Source organism: Chelon labrosus (genome assembly GCF_963514085.1).
Source record: "Chelon labrosus genome assembly, chromosome: 1".
NCBI classification, from domain to species: domain Eukaryota; kingdom Metazoa; phylum Chordata; class Actinopteri; order Mugiliformes; family Mugilidae; genus Chelon; species Chelon labrosus.
This window is the reverse complement of record NC_140337.1, coordinates 24,649,220-24,668,743: the sequence shown is the minus strand read 5'-3', so window position 1 is coordinate 24,668,743 and position 19,524 is coordinate 24,649,220. Positions and strand designations below refer to the sequence as shown.

At 43.9% G+C, this 19,524-nt stretch overlaps 2 protein-coding genes across 2 annotated transcripts; one reads left to right on the top strand and one right to left on the bottom strand.

Moving 5' to 3' along the window:
• Positions 1 to 5,948: 5,948 nt before the first annotated feature.
• On the top strand, positions 5,949 to 7,185 carry sstr1b (somatostatin receptor 1b; the record flags this gene model as incomplete). Its single annotated transcript, XM_084541239.1, has 1 exon — positions 5,949 to 7,185. The coding sequence occupies exon 1, from the start codon at positions 6,079 to 6,081 to the stop codon at positions 7,183 to 7,185; it is 1,107 nt and encodes a 368-aa protein (XP_084397365.1). The 5' UTR covers positions 5,949 to 6,078.
• An 8,227-nt stretch (positions 7,186 to 15,412) lies between these two features.
• Positions 15,413 to 19,109, bottom strand: cd248a (CD248 molecule, endosialin a). The gene has a single exon (XM_084541130.1). The coding sequence runs from the start codon at positions 18,976 to 18,978 to the stop codon at positions 16,849 to 16,851; it is 2,130 nt and encodes a 709-aa protein (XP_084397256.1). The 5' UTR covers positions 18,979 to 19,109; the 3' UTR covers positions 15,413 to 16,848.
• Positions 19,110 to 19,524: the final 415 nt, after the last annotated feature.

Here is a 19,524-nt window from a genome sequence, read left to right as displayed (position 1 = left end):
AGCAGCAGAGGAGGAGGAGAGGATGAACCGGAGGAGCAGAGGAGGGAAGAGGAGCAGGATCCAGCAGCCCGTGAATCAGCGGTTGTTGATGGAGTCAGGCTGCTGATGGACAAGAGGAGGAGGAGACAGAAAATACAAGGTTCTCCTTCTGGAGAAGGCATGGAAGGACAGCAGCAGCAGCAGCAGCAGCATCTCTGCAGCCACACATAGATGGTAAGTTCTCAATGCAAACCCATGCAACAATTGAATTACCTCCATTCAGTTCCCCCAATAGGCTGGGGGGTGGAGGGGTGGGGGTGCATCTTTACAAAGAGCCCTGCCTTATTATGTGTACCAGTTTCATTTTCTGTTAGAATTAAAATCAAAAATCTGATTTAGTGATTTGATCTGATGCCGTGCAGAAAGGGTAGAGAGTTGAGAGGATGGAGAGGAGTGCCTCCGGCGCAAGCCACCGTGAAGCAGGAAGGGCATGCCGAGACTCCTGCCAAGAAAAAAATGACAGCACCGGAGCCGTGCATTTATCTCAGGAAGCCCTCCAGGGGCCGCGTTTGCCAGAAGGAAGTCAGAAATCTGGTTGCGATCAACCAAATCAAGGCGCGCAGCAGTGGGGAATCAAAATGCCCCGGGGTCATGAAAAGCTTGGGAAGTACACAGTTAAAGGCGTTTGTGGTGTTTCAACAAGTTTCAATGTGCGAGCAAGCTTAATTACCAGTAAGCATCAAAATTAGGGGTCCGTACACTCAATGCTCTGTTGCAAATAAGAGAAATAAAAACCCGTTCTTTACTTTGAAATTCAGAACTTTATGAGATTGGACAGGAATAATTAATGTGAAGGTACCTAAACCTTACTATAACAGTGAGAAAGGAAGCGTTAGCATGTCTACTAATCTCCTGCCATGTTGCTGCTGCACAACAAGAGCACATGGCTATTGTATCCGTAACATAATCTCGTATAAACATACTGTAATTTCCTTACACACATTCAAACATATCAAGACTGACGGCGGTGTATCATGCGATTGCTTGAGTTTGCTGAACAGTCACATGTCTATTGACTGGGATGTGAAAATGACAGGTTGTTGTTGTTCTCAGTGCCGGACTGTCACTTAGTAAACCAGCCGGCCCCGGGCGACTCCAAACCAAACATTTGATTAAACCGTTAAGAGCGTGTGGTTGAGCTGAACATCTGCAGAGCGCCTGCTGCACCACTAGCTGCCGCTGCAGAGGCTTGTTGCTGCGACGCCTCGCTCTTTCTCACGGAGGTCTCCTTTAACCTTCACCCTCACCCCAATGGAAATCATTTAAATGCACGTAATGATGCTACAGGGTTCAGCTCCTCTATCTCCATCTGACATGAGAAGATTTTTTTATTTTTTATTTTTTTTATTGCTTATGTTTGTTTATTGATTTATCTCTCGTGGGGGAATTCAGTCTTTCCATGTGACCCGTCTATTCACAGCCATGCATGCAGAACCCGGGGAGTAGAGGGGATTCAAACCAGTGACCTTATGTAACGCAAGAGTGCTTCTCTTATTACTAATATCCTGCCCTACAAAAAGAAAAAAAAAATAAATTACAATATGACTTCTAATCTCTCTAATCAGCCACAACATTATGACCACTGACAGGAGAAGTTCTTCTGGACCTGGCATTCATTGGTGTGGATGTTACTTAGACATGTAGCACCCAACTAGACCAGACCAGGCACCCCCACCCCATAGCAATGACACTCCTTGATGGCAGCAGCCATCCCATAGCAGGATGAGAATGGGGATTATCCAAAGCTAATGTTGCTACATGAGGTATATTTGCATATTTTAGAACTTGCCTGGTGCAGAAAGCTTCCAGGTGTTGGTTTAACCATCGCCACTTTATTTGGGTTTTGTGCGGTAACCCTCGGGTGGCCCTTGGGAAACCCAACCAAGACTAGTCTCTTAAGTAGAGAGGAAACCAGGAAAGTTCTGGACTAGCTTAGATGAGAACGAGAACCACACACACAAAAACGCCTTAGGAACAACTCAACAAAACCATGAAGAACAGCACAAGGTGTTGACCTGGCCTCCAAATTCACTAGATCCCAAACTGATCAAGTACTGTGGGATGATCCACAGAGGCCCCTCCCCTCAAAGACCCCCCCCCCCCCCCCACACTAACAACATTTTGTTGATCAGACACCACAGGACACCCTCAGAAAGCCCATGTCCATGTCTATATTAGGAAGGTGGTCATAATGTTATGCCTGGACGGTGTACATATATATATATATGCATAAATTCAGATAATGAATTCATTAAATCTCACTGACTATTTCTGATCAAACATCTCTAGAGGACCAGGGCAGAGCAGGAAAAAGCTTTTTTCCATATTGAACTGCAGACTGTACTCCAGGCTAAACGCTGCCGATACAAAATAAAATGCGACGAAAGTAGGCCAGAGAGTGAAGGGAATGTCAATGCGAGTAAATAATTGAGGAATCCTTTTTCACAGACTATGTAACAGTAAGAAGACAACCTTTTGGGAGGAACTGATGTTGAGTCAACAGGTGTTAATAATGTATAAACTTTAGCAGGTTTCCAAGCAATCTAAATTCTTTTCTGACATCGTTTCAGCTCATACGTTTCCAGAAATGATCCAGACCTGACAGTGAGCAGCACTGGCCTCCATGATGGGAAGGGTTAACTCAATATAGCTCATGTGTACGCTTAGAAACTAGGATAAAGTTGGTGTTTCTTCAGATTTCTTTCTTTATAGAATCCTTGAAAAAGTCTGTCAATGCTTTCTGACTGAAGACCTGTCCTCTTGAGTGGCCGTCACTAATGGAAGAAGGTGTTCATGCTTTTCATCTGATGGATGCTTATTGTTATGGTAATGCAGCAATACTGAAAGCCTTAGTGGTCTGAATGTAAAGCAGAGTACAATGAAGATGTCTTCTATACTCCTATACTAGAAGGGAAGAAAAGACCTGGCATCAAGTTTTAGTAAGAAATGTGTGTGTGTTCTTGTATAGCTGTCTTTATGAGGACCAGTTAACAGTTCTAGGCCAGGGGTTCCCCAACTTTTCCATGCCAAGGCCCCCCCAGACAGCATTAGCTTCTAGCCGGAGACCCCTTTTGCAAACCTACAGACAATGCTACAAAATACGTAAAGAAACGTTATCTTTTATAATGTTTTTTCTTACTTTTATTCACTATTCAATAACTATTACATTTGTTTAGCATAAGTGCTGCCTCATGTTTTCTGATTTTAGTTGGCCAGGAGTTTTTAGGCATTTTTTGCAGCAGTGTCCTCCACGACAGGGCTGTTGGTCTGTTCCTTCGGTCTCTTTCTTGTCAAAAACCTGTCCATTTTGCGCTAGCTACATGCTAGCCACATGCTAGCTACATGCTAGCTTGAGGAGCAAAGCAGCTTGATAAATGGCTCAAACCGCCAGGTCTACACAGATTATGAGATCATGAACGATGTTTTGACTGGCAGGGATTCAGAAAGATGAGCATGTCAAATAACATTTAGATATGATATATTATTAATTATGTTTTATGATAATGATTCATAAAATAATTAGATTATATTTTATAGTAATGGTTAAAAATATTCAATTATATTTTTATCTTTTTTCTATTTTTTTTCTCATCTTCCGTCCAATTGTCTGAGGCCCCCCTTGCGCCCCCTGGGGGCCCCCAGGGGGCCGCGGCTCCCACTTTGCAAACCACTGGGCAGTTTAGGCTTTTGTGTCAAAAGGCGATGCAGACCTCAAGAGCTGTGATTGGTCCGCTTGGTAGGAACGCGTTCCTACTTTACTATTTTCGGCTGCAATTTTCAAATTGATTGACAAACTGAGTAGGTTCAGAGATTTGCACAAACATTTGTACGACTCGTCTTCAACGGAACTTGATGAAAGTTTCAGTCTCCATTGTTGAAAGTGAAGCAGGAAGTAGAAACAAAAATTAACCCGACAAGTAGAAATGACTCTCACCAACGTAGCCTTTAGGAGTGAGGACGTTTTGGACGGTCATGACTTCTTCCTTCTACAAGGCTGTTTGAGGGTTAAGACTCGGCTTTAGGGTAAAGGTTGCAAGTAGGTTACGGTTCTGGATAGGAATTTAGTTGAGATAGGGGCTAGTGAATGCATAATGTCAATCCATGTCCTCACAAAGATAACTATACAAACCTGTGTGTGTGGATTTTTATAACGCAAAACCTATTATGTAAATGAAAGTACTTTGTATGCAGTTCCAATATCATTTACATGCGACATTCAAAACGCATATTTTGCTTTCTCCGCAAGCAGCGTTATGATTTTGAATTTTTTTTTCCTTTGGTGGCGTTCAGTTGCATCGAGTTCAACAAGCAATTTTTCCCCATTCACATGCATCACTTGATATGGAGAGTGCACGGAGAATGCGCTCAGAATCCTGAGTTTGGGATGGTCCTGTCATTATACCCGCCGTTCCAACCTAAAATCCCAAAGGGACAATGTGAAGTGGTTGCATGTGTGCAAATAATTTGCTGTGCAGTCTGAGCGGGGAACTGAAGTGTCAGCCATTACACAAGCAAATGCTCATCTGCACTGCAACATGAGAAAGCAGAACGAGATCCTGTGAATCACGTGCATTATTTTAGCTTGAACAGCAACATATGTTCTTAACAGACAACCATGGAAACAGTTTTCTCTGCTAATGACACGTTGTGACTTGAGAAGGGAATTCATTTGCCATTTGAGCTTTTCATTTGGGCTTGTGTGAACGCAGCAATCACACTCGGGACAAATCAAACGAGCTGAGGGAGGTCTCAGTTCATTTGAAATCCCTTCCTGGAGAAGGAGGCTGCACATCAACAATTTAATAAAGTTATTAGACCTATAGCTGCAGTACACGGAGAAGACTTCAGAGCTATATCCCGGCTATACTATCCCATATAACAACATTAAACTATTAAATGCTACTGATGGTGCTGAGGTGCTGCATGTTTTTATACAGTATATACATATCTGCAGCTCACAGTATGTAGCACACGAGCTGTCTGTTCTCGGCATATGTATTCAAATCAAGAATATAGATTTCATTACTTTCTACTGTGTTGTTGATCAGAGACTATTTAAAGAATCTGAACTCGTGAAGCCCCTGGAACCACTTCAGGCTGAAAAGGACAATGCATTACGTTGTATTTTGTCAGTCAGTAGTTGTATTTTGGCGTTTTTGTTGGTGACAGAGGCGATACAAGTGACTGTTATTTCATTTTCTTGCAGGTTCTCACAATCAGCGTGGCAGAAAATGGAAGCCTAACGCATCCCGAGGGGAGGCTTCAGCGAGTACTGCGATTTCTCTTCACTCTGCGAAAGGACTCCGAGATCAACAAAACAGCCTGAGCCCAGGAGGCAAACAACACCACATTGCTTTGAACAATAGCTGCCAGCACAAAGAGTTTCAGTCAACAGACTGAGTTGTGTACAGTGTCATAATGGCCTCATCTGGCTTTTCATCGGAACACTACAGCTACTGTTACACGCAACAGACGGACAACAATAGTCGCCTTGGAAAAAAACATCATTGTCGTTTTTTTTTTCTATTGCTAAGTGGAAATGAATGATCAAGGTTGTATGGACTTCTCCTGACACAAAAGACCCAGGGAAATGAAGGAAGGACACATGGATTGCAGAACAGTGCCCATGTTTTCTCTCTTTTATGACTCAAGAACATCTCTTTCTCTCTCTCGATACATATATGAAGATGTTCTTAGGTACTATTAACCCACGAGTATCTACATCATGTACTTCCTATCAATTTTGAGCAGTATGTGTTTAGAGTATATCCAAAAAGGCTAAAGAAAGGCAGCTGGACTCGTTGGGTTTCTTGAAGACGTTTCATCCGAGTCTCGGTCTGGTGGAGGAGTTGGGGTTTAAACAGGAACATCTGTAGGTGTTACCCATCAGAAACCCATCGTCTATATACAGATATATGTTTAAAAGTCGCTAAAACATAGTTATCATGTACATTTTTGCCCAACTTCCTGCTGGTCTAACCCTACTCGCTCGCATCCGTTAAATATAAAGTCGGCATCACTCGTTCGCCAAAAGTGACAATGGATTTTAATGAGAGCCACGACTATTGGGCCTATCCATCAAGGCTGCCCTACAACACAACCACGGACTATGAGGACTACTACCAGCAGAGCAGCACCAGCAAAATCATCATCCCGTCCATCTACGCTCTCGTCTGTTGTGTGGGTCTCATTGGCAACGCCATGGTCATCTACGTGATCCTGAAATACGCCAAGATGAAAACAGCCACAAACATTTATATTCTCAACTTGGCCATCGCTGACGAGCTCTTCATGCTGAGCGTTCCCTTCCTGGCCACGTCGGCGGCGGTCCGTCACTGGCCCTTCGGGTCGCTGATGTGCAGGCTGGTGCTGAGTGTGGACGGCATCAACATGTTTACGTCTATCTTCTGCCTGACTGTGCTGAGTGTGGACCGCTACGTGGCGGTGGTCCACCCCATCAAGGCTGCCCGCTACCGCAGACCGACTGTCGCCAAAGTGGTCAACGTTTGCGTCTGGGGGCTTTCGCTCGTCGTCATCCTGCCCATCATTATCTTTGCCGACACCGTCCCCGCGCAGGATGGTGGTGTGGACTGCAACTTCTTGTGGCCTGAGGCAGTGTGGTCAGAAGCGTTCGTGGTCTACACCTTCCTGCTGGGGTTTCTGCTGCCGGTCGGGGCCATCTGCTTATGTTACTGTCTGATGGTGGCCAGAATGCGAGCAGTGGGACTGAAAGCCGGCTGGCTTCAGCGGCGGCGCTCGGAGAAGAAGATCACGCGTATGGTGCTGCTGGTCGTGACGGTGTTCATTCTCTGCTGGATGCCATTCTACATCGTCCAGCTGATCAGCGTTTTCCACCGGCCTCCCGATCCTATGGTCACTCAGCTTTTCGTCATCCTCAGCTACGCCAACAGCGGCGCCAACCCTATTCTGTACGGCTTTGTGTCGGACAACTTCCGGCGTTCGTTCCAGCGCATCGTGTGTTTCCGGTGGCTGGAGTCTGGGCTGGATGCAGAGCAGGTGGATTACTGTGCCGTGGCATTAAAGAGGCAGGCAACGTGTAACCCTCTGGACTTCCCCAAGGACTGCATGGCTTCTGATATGGTGTTCCGCAATGGGACGTATACCTCTCGTACAACTACGGTGTAACGTTTGCCAAGAACGAGCATTAAATGGGGGACTCTCAGAAGTCTAAAGATACATTTCCCAGCCTTGGAGTTGTGTGCCATACAAAAGACTGAATCAGCAACATGTGAACCCTCTAATGTGATAGGTCATGAGAGATTTGGGACCTTAAAGTCATAGGCCACACTACTGAACACAACTAATGAAGCGTCAAATGCACAGTGCAGCATCCGGTTATAAATATAGAGACAGAATGATGATGAAAAAGCTTTACATATTTGTATGAAACCCACCAAGGAATGGTCTAAAGCTCTAAAGATCATTTGAATGTAAGCACAACGTGGTAATTACCGGCTTCTAAACATTGTGATTCAGAAATCTAAAGAAACACGCCATCATTTTGTCAGAATTTAATTATTTATTAGTGTGATTTGTGAGTTTATACAAGTGTGACCGAGCCCACTGATAAAAGTACACAGATATCTGTACACCGATCAGCCACAACATTATGACCACTGACAGGAGAAGTGAATAACATTTAAACCATCTTGTGACAATTCAGTGTTCTGATGGGAAACTTTTGGACCTGGCATTCATTCATTGGTGTGGATGTTACTTAGACATGTAGCACCCACCTAGACCAGACCAGACACCCCCACCCCATACCAATGACACTCCTTGATGGCAGCAGCCATCCCCAGCAGGATGCAGCCTGACACTTCATGTTTCTTTGAGGAACAACTCAAAAAAAAAAAACATGAAGAACAGCACAAGGTGTTGACCTGGCCTCCAAATTCACTAGATCCCAAACTGATCAAGTATTTGTGGGATGATCAACAGAGACCCCTCCCCTCATAGGCCCCGCCACTAACAACATCCTGTTGCCAGACACCACAGGACACCCTCAGAAGGCCCATGTCCATTTTCTGATGAGTCCCCACAAGGGAGACCTACACGATATTAGGAAGGTGGTCATAAAAAAAATCTAGATATGAATGTAGAAGTCAGCAGGGATGGATTGAGAAATTGCTGCTAAAGCCAACTGAACATTGTTGCCTGACTTCTTTGTTGAAACAACATTTTGTTGCCTCCAGCAGTAACTCCAGCTGTCGCCAAATCAGCCAGGGAGATTTCTGTATAGTTGTGTGTATAATGTCCAGAGGCTTTATCACTACCTTTCTACAGATGTCAGTGTCATGATCTTGTATTTGTTGTTAATATATAAGTGTTGTTCTTGTGAAGCTTTTATGTATATATAGATATATACAGTACTGTGTCGAAGTTTTAGAGAGGTGAGGAAATAATGCTGTAAACTAAGAGTTGTTTATTTTCATCAATTTACAAAATGCAAAGAGAATAATTTTAAGGAACTCCCCCATGCTTCCCTGTTGCCTGCAGACACTCATTATTCTACCGCTCTCTTCCTTCTGCTACAGCCAAATATTATTTCAAATTTTGGCTCATCAGTCCAGAGCACCTGCTGTTATTTTTGCACCCCAGGTCTTATATATTTTCGTGCATAGTTGAGTCTCTTGGCCTCGTTCCCACGTCGGTGGTTCGGCTTTTTGGTTGCAGCTCTTCCACGAAGACCTCTTCTGGTCAGACTTCTCCAGACAGTAGATGGGTGAACCTGCGTCCCACTGGTTTCTGACAGTTCTGAGCTGATGGCTCTGCTGGACATCTTCAGATTCCAAAGGGAAATAAGCTCCATGTGTTTTTCATCTGCTGCAGGGTTAGGTCTTAGGGTTAGAGTTAGGTCTATGGGTAAAGGTTAGGGTTAGGGTTATCACGGACGATCGCTGCATCTACGATCCTGCAAAACCCCTGACTTAATGAATTGTTAAGGGTAGTAACACCAAATATTGATTAGAGTTATCTGCTTCTTTTGTTATATTATAATTATTATTAAAAAGCAGCAGTTTACAGCATTTCCCCTGCCCCACACCTGCTAAAACTTTTGCACAGTCCTGTTTACCGTGAGAAAGAAATGAAATTAAATGTGGACTATTAAATATCGAAATCTGTGTCCGTTTGTTAACCCTTCAGCGAATTCATTTGTTTTGTCCCGATATATGAATTTATCTGCCTCCTCTGTCCCAGCTGGTCTCTATAACCCATGTAACCCTGGTGGCGCTCAGGTTTCCTCTTTTTTGTGTGTGTGTTTTTGTTGTTTTTCCTTTCGACTGTCGCCTCAGTAGCTGCTTCCCAGGGTTTCTGCCTCTTCATTTGTAGTTGTTATTGGGCCCGTATAAATAAAACTGTACTGAACTCAATTCAATATGCGTCAAGTTACTGCCATTATCACTTTTATTGTCTGCTCTTTTTTGTGTTTCTTGCTTCTTTTTAAGTGTTGCAGTGAAGATTTCTTGAGCTAAACAGCATGATAGCATGGTGAGTGTTAAAAAAGACAGTTTGTGTTTAACTAATCTAGTAAATATGGATGTGACCCCGTTGGTCGGATTTAAAACTTTTCATTGCATATATTGTATTTACAGTATACTGCATATTTTGAACATTGACATGTCCACTTGTCCTCTGTAGGGTCCAGGAGGGGCTGGAGCCTAACCCATCTGTCAATTGGACGAGAGGCGGGGTACACCCTGGACAGGTCTCCAGTCTATCGCAGGATTAGAATCACCAGTGAACCTAACCAGCATGTCTTTGGACGGTGGGAGGAAGCTGGAGTACCTGGAGAGAACCCACGCAGACACAGGGAGAACATGCAAACTCCACACAGAAAGGCCCCAGTCGGCCAATGGATTAGAACCCAGAACCTTCTTGCTGTGAGGCATCTGTGCTAACCACCATGACACTGTGCAGCCCATTTTTATTCACAGTTTCCTCTATTTAGGAATTCAAAAGGGATTTCTCCATCAGTTGAAGGTAATGTAAAAGGTCTGGAGTTGTTTTTTATTCTAAGTGTGACATTTTCAGAGACTGTTGCAGTAAACATCCAACATATGTCTTGGTGCATGTGGAGAACCCTCTCCAGGAGGTAGGAATATCATTATCCAACTCTAATATAAGGAGACGGATCGCTGCAAGATGCAAACTATTCATGAATCTCACGGACAGGCAGGTCTGACCAGACTTTGCCAAGAAAAAAATAAAAATAAAGTAGAACATCATTCTTCTGACACATGGAACTAAGAAGAACCTGTATCAGAAGAAAAAATTAAGAAGCTTGGAACGACTCATGATCCCAAACATTACTCATGATCTGTAGGCAGGGGAATGGCACGAGCACGCATTGCTTCAAATGGCGTTGGATGGCGTTGGAGTTCGGATCATCGCCCAGAAATATTCCTCAGGACGTTCATCCGCACCCTGACAAGCAAGAAAAGCCAAGAGACCCATCTTCTCCTCATGGGGACCATAAAACACCCTGGACCTCGGTTCCGACGTCACCCTTCACCACGGCGTTAGGGTTTCAAGAGAGGACGGCTCGGCAGCTTCCTGTCTGCACAAAAATCCACCTGGACGCCCAAGCTGCCGTGATGACAACTCCAGACTCATCCCACCAGAGACTCGGCTTTCAGCGTCTTAGTCCCAGAGTCATTATTTTTCCTCTTTCTTAAGGAGGACCTGTCGCCTCGTGATCTCTCCACTCTATATCTTATTAGGCCAACTCTGCGTCTGGTCTGCTGGCTTTGAAAATAACCTTTGGAGCTTTTTGGTTTCTGCTGAAAACATTTGTAACAATGCTGCAACTCCAGGAATGTCTAATGAGGAAAACCGATGTCATCTCAAAAACAAAGCCTCCAAAGCCTGTGTCTGCCTTTATCCAGACTGAGCTATTTTTTTTTTTTCTTGAATTCATCAGACCCAAATAATTTGTCCCTTGTCAAAGTCACTCAGGTCTAATGCTTGTTTTACTTTACGCTTGTTTTTTTTAGCATTTGAACCAGTTAATGATGCAGATAAACATTTCATCCACTGAAATACTGATGATTCACAAACAAGACAGTATGTACAAAGAAGTTTATTTTGACCAGGTTAAGGGGAGGGAAAGGTAGGGGATGGGATGAAGAGGGAGTCAAGGGGATGGGATGAAAGGGGTTGAGGGAATGGGATGAAGAGGGAGTCAAGGGGATGGGATGAAGGGGTTGAGGGGATGAGATGAAGAGGGAGTCAAAGGGGATGGGATGAAGGGGTTGAGGGGATGGGATGAAGAGGGAGTCAAGGGGATGGGATGAAAGGGGTTAAGGGGATGGGATGAAAGGGGTCGAGGGGATGTGATGAAAGGGTTAAGGGGATGGATGAAAGAGTTAAGTGGATGGGATGAAGGGGTTGAGGGGATGGGATGAAGAGGGAGTCAAGGGGATGGGATGAAGGGGTTGAGGGATGGGATGAAGAGGTGGAGGGGATGTGATGGAAGTTTTAAGGGGATGGGATGAAAGAGTTAAGTGGATGGGATGAAGGGGTTGAGGGGATGGGATGAAGAGTGAATCAAGGGGATGGGATCAAGGGGTTGAGGGATGGGATGAAGAGGTGGAGGGGATGGGATGAAAGGGTTAAGTGGATGGGATGAAGGGGTTGAGGGGATGGGATAAAGAGGGAGTCAAGGGGATGGGATGAAAGGAGTCGAGGGGATGTGATGAAAGGGTTGAGGGGATGGGATGAAGCAAGATGTAGAGACCGATGGTGGTCCTCTGATACTGGGATGGAGGAACCTGGGGAGAGAGATTCAGGTGTGGGTAATTGGATGTTTGAGGCGTGTATAACTTCATTTAAAGCCCAAACATTCAGCTGGGATGCAATAATTGTACACTTAATTTATTTTACTTTTTTTTTTTTAATTTACATATAAGAGAAAGGGATTGGGAAAACCATAACCACAATCTGCACAATTTCCTGCCTCACTTTAAATGGAAGACGATGAGTTTTGTATTGCATATTGCACATTTTTCTGTCTTTGTACTATATATATAGTTTTATTTTGCATGTTAAATGTTTTTCTTTTTACCCATGCTCAACATATCAATCACATAGTTTGGGAACAACAGGTTTTTGTAGAGGCAACATGTACCAGACATGCAGACCTAGTCATAGCTACTCTCCCCTCCACTGCTTCTGAGATAATTCAGTTCAAATCTCAGGGTTGGGTTGATGAGGCTTACATCGGTCACTGAGCAGCGCTGACAGGAGCTTCACCACCTGGGAGGTTTGGCTTGTGCTGCTGGAAAGACACAGGGCAGCCGAAACGCTCGACGTTTTTTAAACCGCAAATCCTGGAAAATGTGTGTTTAAAGGGCAACATGGGGGAATCTAAATGGAAACTGACAGGCAGGCGGTTCAACGAGGTAATGAAAGATTTCAGACAGGTGGAATTAAAGAGCAGCTCACAAGAAGATGTAGGAGTTTTGAGCCTTATCATTCATTCATTCATTCATCTTCTATACCCGTTTAGTCCTGTTAAGGGTCACGGGGGTCAGCTGGAGCCTATCCCAGCTGTCATCGGGCGAGAGGCAGGGGTACACCCTGGACAGGTCGCCAGTCCATCGCAGGGCCACACAGAGAAAAGACAACCATTCACACTCACATGCACACCTACGGCCAATTTAGAATCACCAATTAACCTAATGAGCATGTCTTTGGATGGTGGGAGGAAGCGGAGTACCCGGAGATAATGGTGTTTGGACTTTATGTTCAGATTAAAAATGGAATTTAGATCGCCTGAAAGTTATTTATCGACTTCCTTGTGTGTAGCTTTTGGATTCCTTTTTGGATTTTTATTTTTTTTCCATGTGAATACTTAGCTATTAAAATAACGTGTACCTGAGAATCTGCTCAGATGTTTTCAGAGATGTCCAGGATCCAGCGTGCCTGGCCAGCTAGTGGCAGTCAGCACTCACGGAGAGTCCTCCACCACAATCCTTTTTTTCCCCAAGCACTGTATTTATTTATTTTTTTTTACTTATTTTTATTGTTATTTAATTTTATTAAAATATATTTTTACTTATTTTATTCTATTTTATTTTATTTAATGTTATTGTTTTTACTTCTTTTTTTATTAAAATTCTTATTTTTTTACCTAATTTTATTTTGATTTTATAATTTTTTTTAACTTTTTAACTTTTTTTAATTTTTATTATTTTATTTTACTACCTCTGCAATAACATGTAAATGAATCCTTGTAATTCCTGTTTTACATTTGTACTTGATTCTCTTTACTCTTACATCCTCCATGGACAGCTTAGACAGGTAATACATTCATGGCGTAGTTTTTTCTTTTTTTGTATTGTAGACTTTGTATTATTCTATTTTTAGTTTTTTGTTCCTTAAAAGTGTCTTGTACTTATACGTCATGCTGCTCACATGTGCCTTAAATTGTCCTGAGGACAAATTAAGTTTTCTGAATCTGAATCTGAATTTGAATTACTTGTAGGATGATCCACAGAGGCCCCTCCCCTCAAAGCCCCCCACTAACAATCTGTTCTGTTACCAGACACCACAGGACACCCTCAGAAGGCCCATGTCCATTCTCTGATGAGTCACTACAAGGGAGACCTACATAATATTAGGAAGGTGGTCGTAATGTTACGCCTGATCGGTTGCCTGAAAAAATCACCACAAACGAGACAAACATGATACAGTTTTTTATTTTTTTTATCGTGGTCAGTCACCAGGAGGCTGTGGACGCTGTGGACGCTGTGGACACTGTGGACGGACAGAACCTGATAAAATCCTGAGCGTCTCTGAGCTGATGACGTGAATCTGCTGCCAAACATCAAGATAAAGAAGAGGAAAAAGGATATTAAACCAAAGCCTGGATGTCGTCTCCTCGATGCCGACGTCCAGCTCGTATTGTGACGGTGTTATTTATGGTCAAACACACTCTGTCTGTCACACCTTCTATAAATAATCTTCATCTGAGAGGAAGAGGAACACCAGCAGGGCTCAGGGTGTATTATAATAAACATGAAGGTCACCACTCTACGCTAATATACAGGATGTTGTCACGCTATTAACGTATCTGCATGTCTCCACATGTTCTTGTGTGTTTGATTCATAGATTTCTCAGAATCCTTCTTTAAATGTAGTTTTCTGTCCACATACATCCAGTGAACACATGCAGCATCTAAACGTAAGAAGATAATTAGCAGGTTGGAGAACTGTGCGTGGCGTTCAGGCAGCAGGAGTTGATGGACACAGAGTGATGAGAGGAACTGCACCAGTCTCTGCTTTTTATGTGGATTCTACAGATTGTACAGCCAGCTAGTCTGTGTTTTCTCTTTGCCCACAGAACTGAGTAGTTCAAAGAGGTTGGTTTTATAAACCGACTTTCTGTCTGAAGCGTTCAGCTGTCAGACCGACAAAAGTTCAATGTCTTACAGTAAGTTAAAATAAAATAAGCTCATTCATTTAACCTATAAAATAAAATGGGTTCGTTCATAAAATAAAATAAAATAAAATAAAATAAAATAAAATAAAATAAAATAAAATAAAATAATAAATTCATGAAATTAACCTAAAAATTAAAATAACATATACAACATAATCACAACATATAACTTATACTTAATTTAGATCATTAATTTAACCTATAAAATAAAATAAAATAAAATAAAATAAAATAAAATATATGTAATTTAATTTAATAAGTCCATTTATTTTACAAATAAAATAAAATAAAATAAAATAAAATAAAATAAAATAATAAATTCACGAATTCAATCTAAAAAATTAAAATAACCTATAAAATAAAATATACAATAGATTAAATTAAACAATTACATTTTATTTAATTAAATAATTTAGTAATAGTAACCTATGAATAGAATAAAATAAAATAAAATAAAATACAATTTAATTTAATTTAATTTAATTTAATTTAATTTAATTTAATATATTCATTAATTTAACCTTAAAAATAAAATAAAAAAATGAGTTTATTTATTTAACCAATACAATTACTTTAATTTAATTTAATTTAATAAGTTCATTAATTTAACCTAAAAAATAAAGCAATAAAAAAATACAACGAACAATTCATCTTTGACCAGCACTTTAACAGGAGGTTACCTCAGACCGAACGAGATTCATCGTGGGTGGCCGTCTGCCTCGACCGGTTGTGGTGAGTTTGCAGAAGGAGAGAAGAGTAGAGCATTTCAGAAACAACAAACACACTCGGGGCAGGTCGGCCGGGCCAGTAGCCACAGATATGTAAACGATGATCAGACAGATGAAATTAAAGTATCCTCTCATATTTTTAGTGCTATCTTGAAAAGATCAACAACAAACGCTTACACTGGACTCATTATATTTAATTCACAAGAAGAAATATTACATCAGATGTTTTTCATAGTTCACAGTTTAAATCCATTTACCTTTGGAGCTGTGTTTTCTTTGGTCAACAACATTCATGCTACCTACACTTGTTTGGATCTTGATCTCTTTTGGGAGCTGGCTGTTATATCAAATTGCAAAATATGTGACTCTGCACCAGCGTCAGTCTGCACACAGCTGGATTTAATCCAACACAGCCACACGTTTCTGGAGTGAGCTAATGAATAAGGGTTACAGGGGGGAAGGTTTTCACAAACAAACATTACCAGCTACCACGAAAACAAAAAAGAAAAATGAAGGAGAGGTGCTTTAAAACTGAACATGGCTGTGGTGATTAAAGCTTTTCTTTCAGCAGTTTATAGGATTGATAAAAAAGAAAGAGGTTAAATTATTAAACGTTATATTTTCTTAGAATGAATGACTTGGTGATAACATGAAACAAACACAAACTAAAGAACCAGTATATACAAAGAAGGTCTTTTATTAACCACTCTGCTCCTGCTCTGTTCATTGATGTATTATCATAAATGTGATGCATGTCTTTTAAATGGAAGGGACATTTTTCTTGCTGTCTCTCCCGTCTCCAGCTCCAGATACGAGCCAATCACACGACCGACAGTTAAACTCATCTGCAGAAAAATAACCAAGCGCGAGGACCGCGTCTGAAAGTCACGGTTTGCTTCCTCCAAGAGGCAGAACGAGTTTGTCACCGTGACAACGATTTCCACATGTTTAAATCCTGACATCTAGTGCAACCGGGAAGCAAACATCAGTGTGTGTGCAACATCATAGCTGCAGTGTGTAGCACAGAGAAACTACACCGATCAGACATAACATTATGACCACCTTCCTAATACTGAGTCAGGTCTCCTTTGTGGAGACTCATCAGAGAATAGACATGGACCTTTTGAGGGTGTCCTGTGGTGTCTGGCAACAGGATGTTGTTAGTGGGGGGGTCTTTGAGGGGAGGGGCCTCTGTGGAACATCCCACAGATACTTGATCAGTTTGGGATCTAGTGAATTTGGAGGCCAGGTCAACACCTTGTGGTGTTCTTCATGTTTTTTGAGTTCCTGAACTGTTTTTGTCAGGCTGCATCCTGCTATGGGATGTCTGCTGCCATCAAGGAGTGACATTGCTATGGGGTGGGGATGCCTGGTGGGTGCTACATGTCTAAGTAACATCCACACCAATGAATACCAGGTCCAAAAGTTTCCCAGCAGAACACACTCATAATGTTGTGGCAGATCGGTGTATGTTCCCAAACAGACATTCAACATCAACATCAACCGAATGTCTTCTAAGATTCACCTGCTCCACAGATAAAGATCATCTATCCCTCTTTCCTTCCACTGACACAGAGTCTGTTTATATAAATTTCAGTTTGCTTGCTTCCCTCTTTAAACATGGGCCTTGACCCCTGCTGAGGGGTTAGGAGCTCCCTGTTTATCCTGGGCTCCAGAGATCCAGTGGTAGCAGTCCGGGGCGCTGGCATTGCGCGACTGAACAGCACAGCGGGTGCAGTAGACGATGCCCAGCGCCACCATCACCACGATGAAGACGCAGATGGGCACAAGGAGGCCTACCAGGAGCCAGGTGTTGCCCTGTTTCGGCACCCCGCCTTCCACGCCAGTAACGTCATCACTCCCGCCGCCCACGGTCCAAGGTGGCGGGGACGCAGCGAACTGGGTGGAAACGGCAGCGCCACGAGGGCGCGCGGTTTCCACATCTACTTTCTCCGTGAAGTAGCCGAGATCCGTGGGCACGGCCTCATCTGTCTCTGGACTTATTGTGAGCCCTGCCCACCAGTTCCAAGCTCCCTCAGACATCGTGGCGGTGGAAAGGAAGGGAAGAGGCGTAGTTACTTCCTCACCATCATCTTCGTACCAGTCTGAGACAGTGCTGGACATGGGACCGGGCGTCGACCTGGCGTAGGTGGCGGTAGATAACATTTTTCTCGACTCCGACGAGTCACCTTCATCTTTGTGTGCGGCTGTCGGGGGATTGGCGACCAAAATAACATCCAAAATATCCTGCTCAGGCTGCCAGTTTGGAGACTGGTCCTCCGTAGTAGTCCCCCAGCTGTAGTCCAAAGGGTCCCATACGTATGCAGGCTGGTTGGTGACCCAGGGAAAGGCAGGGGTGGTGGCCGATTGACTGTATCCCTCCTCTCTCTTTTGACACGAGCTCTGATCGGCCAAGAGTTCATAGCCTTCCTCACAGTAGCACTGAAATCCACCGTCATGATTCTCACACATCTGCTCACAGGTCCAAGGGAACGTGCACTCATCAGTGTCCTGGCACCGGCTGGGATCCTCAGGCACGGGGGAAAACCCCAGACTGCAGTGGCAAATATAAGATCCTTCAGTGTTCTCGCAGTGGTGTTCACACGGGTTGTTCATGCACTCGTCTATATCCTCACAGTCGCCCTTGACGTCTTGCTGGTAACCCTCCCAGCATCGGCACTCGAACGACCCCTCTGCGTTCACGCAAAGCTGCTCACAGGGACTCTGGGTGCACTCGTCCACATCCAGGCAGCTACGTTCATCTTTAGCCAGCATGTATCCGTCGGGACAGGCGCAGCGATAGCTGTCCTGGAGGGGCACGCACTCAAATTCACAGGGGACCCCTTGACACACATCGTACGGCTCGCAGCTTTTCCCATCGCCTCCCAGCTGATAGCCTTGAGCGCATTCGCAGAAGAAGTGACCGCCAGCTGGTCTGCAGAAATGCTCACATCCGCCGTTTTGGTCGCACCAGTCGAACGACACTGAGGGGTCAGAGCAAAGTGGGGTTTCCCTTGACCACCCCACTGAGCCGTCATCCCTCAGCGTGCACAAAACTGACTGCTCTTCCTCTGTGCCTTGTGGGCAGGGTAAGACAGCGACAGATCCAAAGGGTATGTGGGTTAGCAGGGAGCTTATAAGGTTAAATGGCGTGGTGTAGAGGGCGTTTCCTGCCCCCTCGTTCTCCAAGGCAGGACACATTCCTTTGTAGGCATAGTAGCAGAGATACCCGTCCACGGGGATTGAGCAAGAGCCATCCAGCCACTTGAAGTTATCAGTCTGCTCTTGCGTGCCGTAGCCCATGACCACACAGCGAGGCACTGAACACATACTAGGGGAGTCCTCCTTCTGCCAGTTAGTATACTCCGTGTCCTGGTCCCCGGTGGTCCAAGAAAACCCCCGCAGCGGGCGAGTGGCCGAACACTGGCGAGGCTGGCGCTGCAGGCCGATCCATACCCTGACCTGAGTGCGCGAGTGGGGCAAATCCAGATTGGAGAAGAGAGCAGCAATGTTGGCGGCATCCTTCTTGCGTTTGACGGTGGCTAGGTTGCCCCCTTTCTCTTTGCAGGCCCTCCAGGAGTCCAGGAAAGTTTTCCTTTGAAAGTAGACAACAAAACAACCTTCTGAGTGACACAAAGCGTCCCTTTCTCTCAGCTCCTGGCACAGGATCGAAGAAAATCCAAAGAGCAAAGCCACCAGGGAGGTTAAGAGAACAGCTGCGACACTGCTCACCTGGGTACCCATACTTCTTCTTCTTAAGAATCAATTTTCTTTCTCCACGCTTTTAACTATGATATTTTTTTCTTCTTGGTCTTTTTCTGTTGCCTATCTGCGCTCTTCCTCCCTATCATTTGAACCCTGATTTTTTTAATTTATGTCGTCCCCCCCCCCACCACTGTCTGCGCTCCTTACTCCAGCCGGCCGAGAGAGATCTGTAGTGGAGTTGAGTGAATGCACATTGTCCAGAGATTTCATAGAGCAGGGTGGGAGGGGAGTAAAAGGGAGAGAGAGGGGGGGATACAGCAAGAAGGCAGGGAAAGAATTCTATGTTTTTGGAAGAGGTTGGTCGATTGGGGGTTGGGGGTGGGGGCATTTGTGTGTCAGAGTGGGGGGAGGTCTTTTTTGGAGCTTGTCATATGGTTTTCATAATCACTGTTCATGGAGTCAATTTGGTATGCTGCCATTCGCCTGCACACACACACACAAATAATAGTCGTTCACATCAATCTGTGGCACTTTTCAAGTTTTGTTATCTCTAATAACTAACACGAGACGGAGCAATGACTCAAA

Excerpts from the sequence above, each read along its gene's own strand:
- cd248a (XM_084541130.1), bottom strand. The coding sequence starts at position 18,978 with ATGGGTACCCAGGTGAGCAGTGTCGCAGCTGTTCTCTTAACCTCCCTG.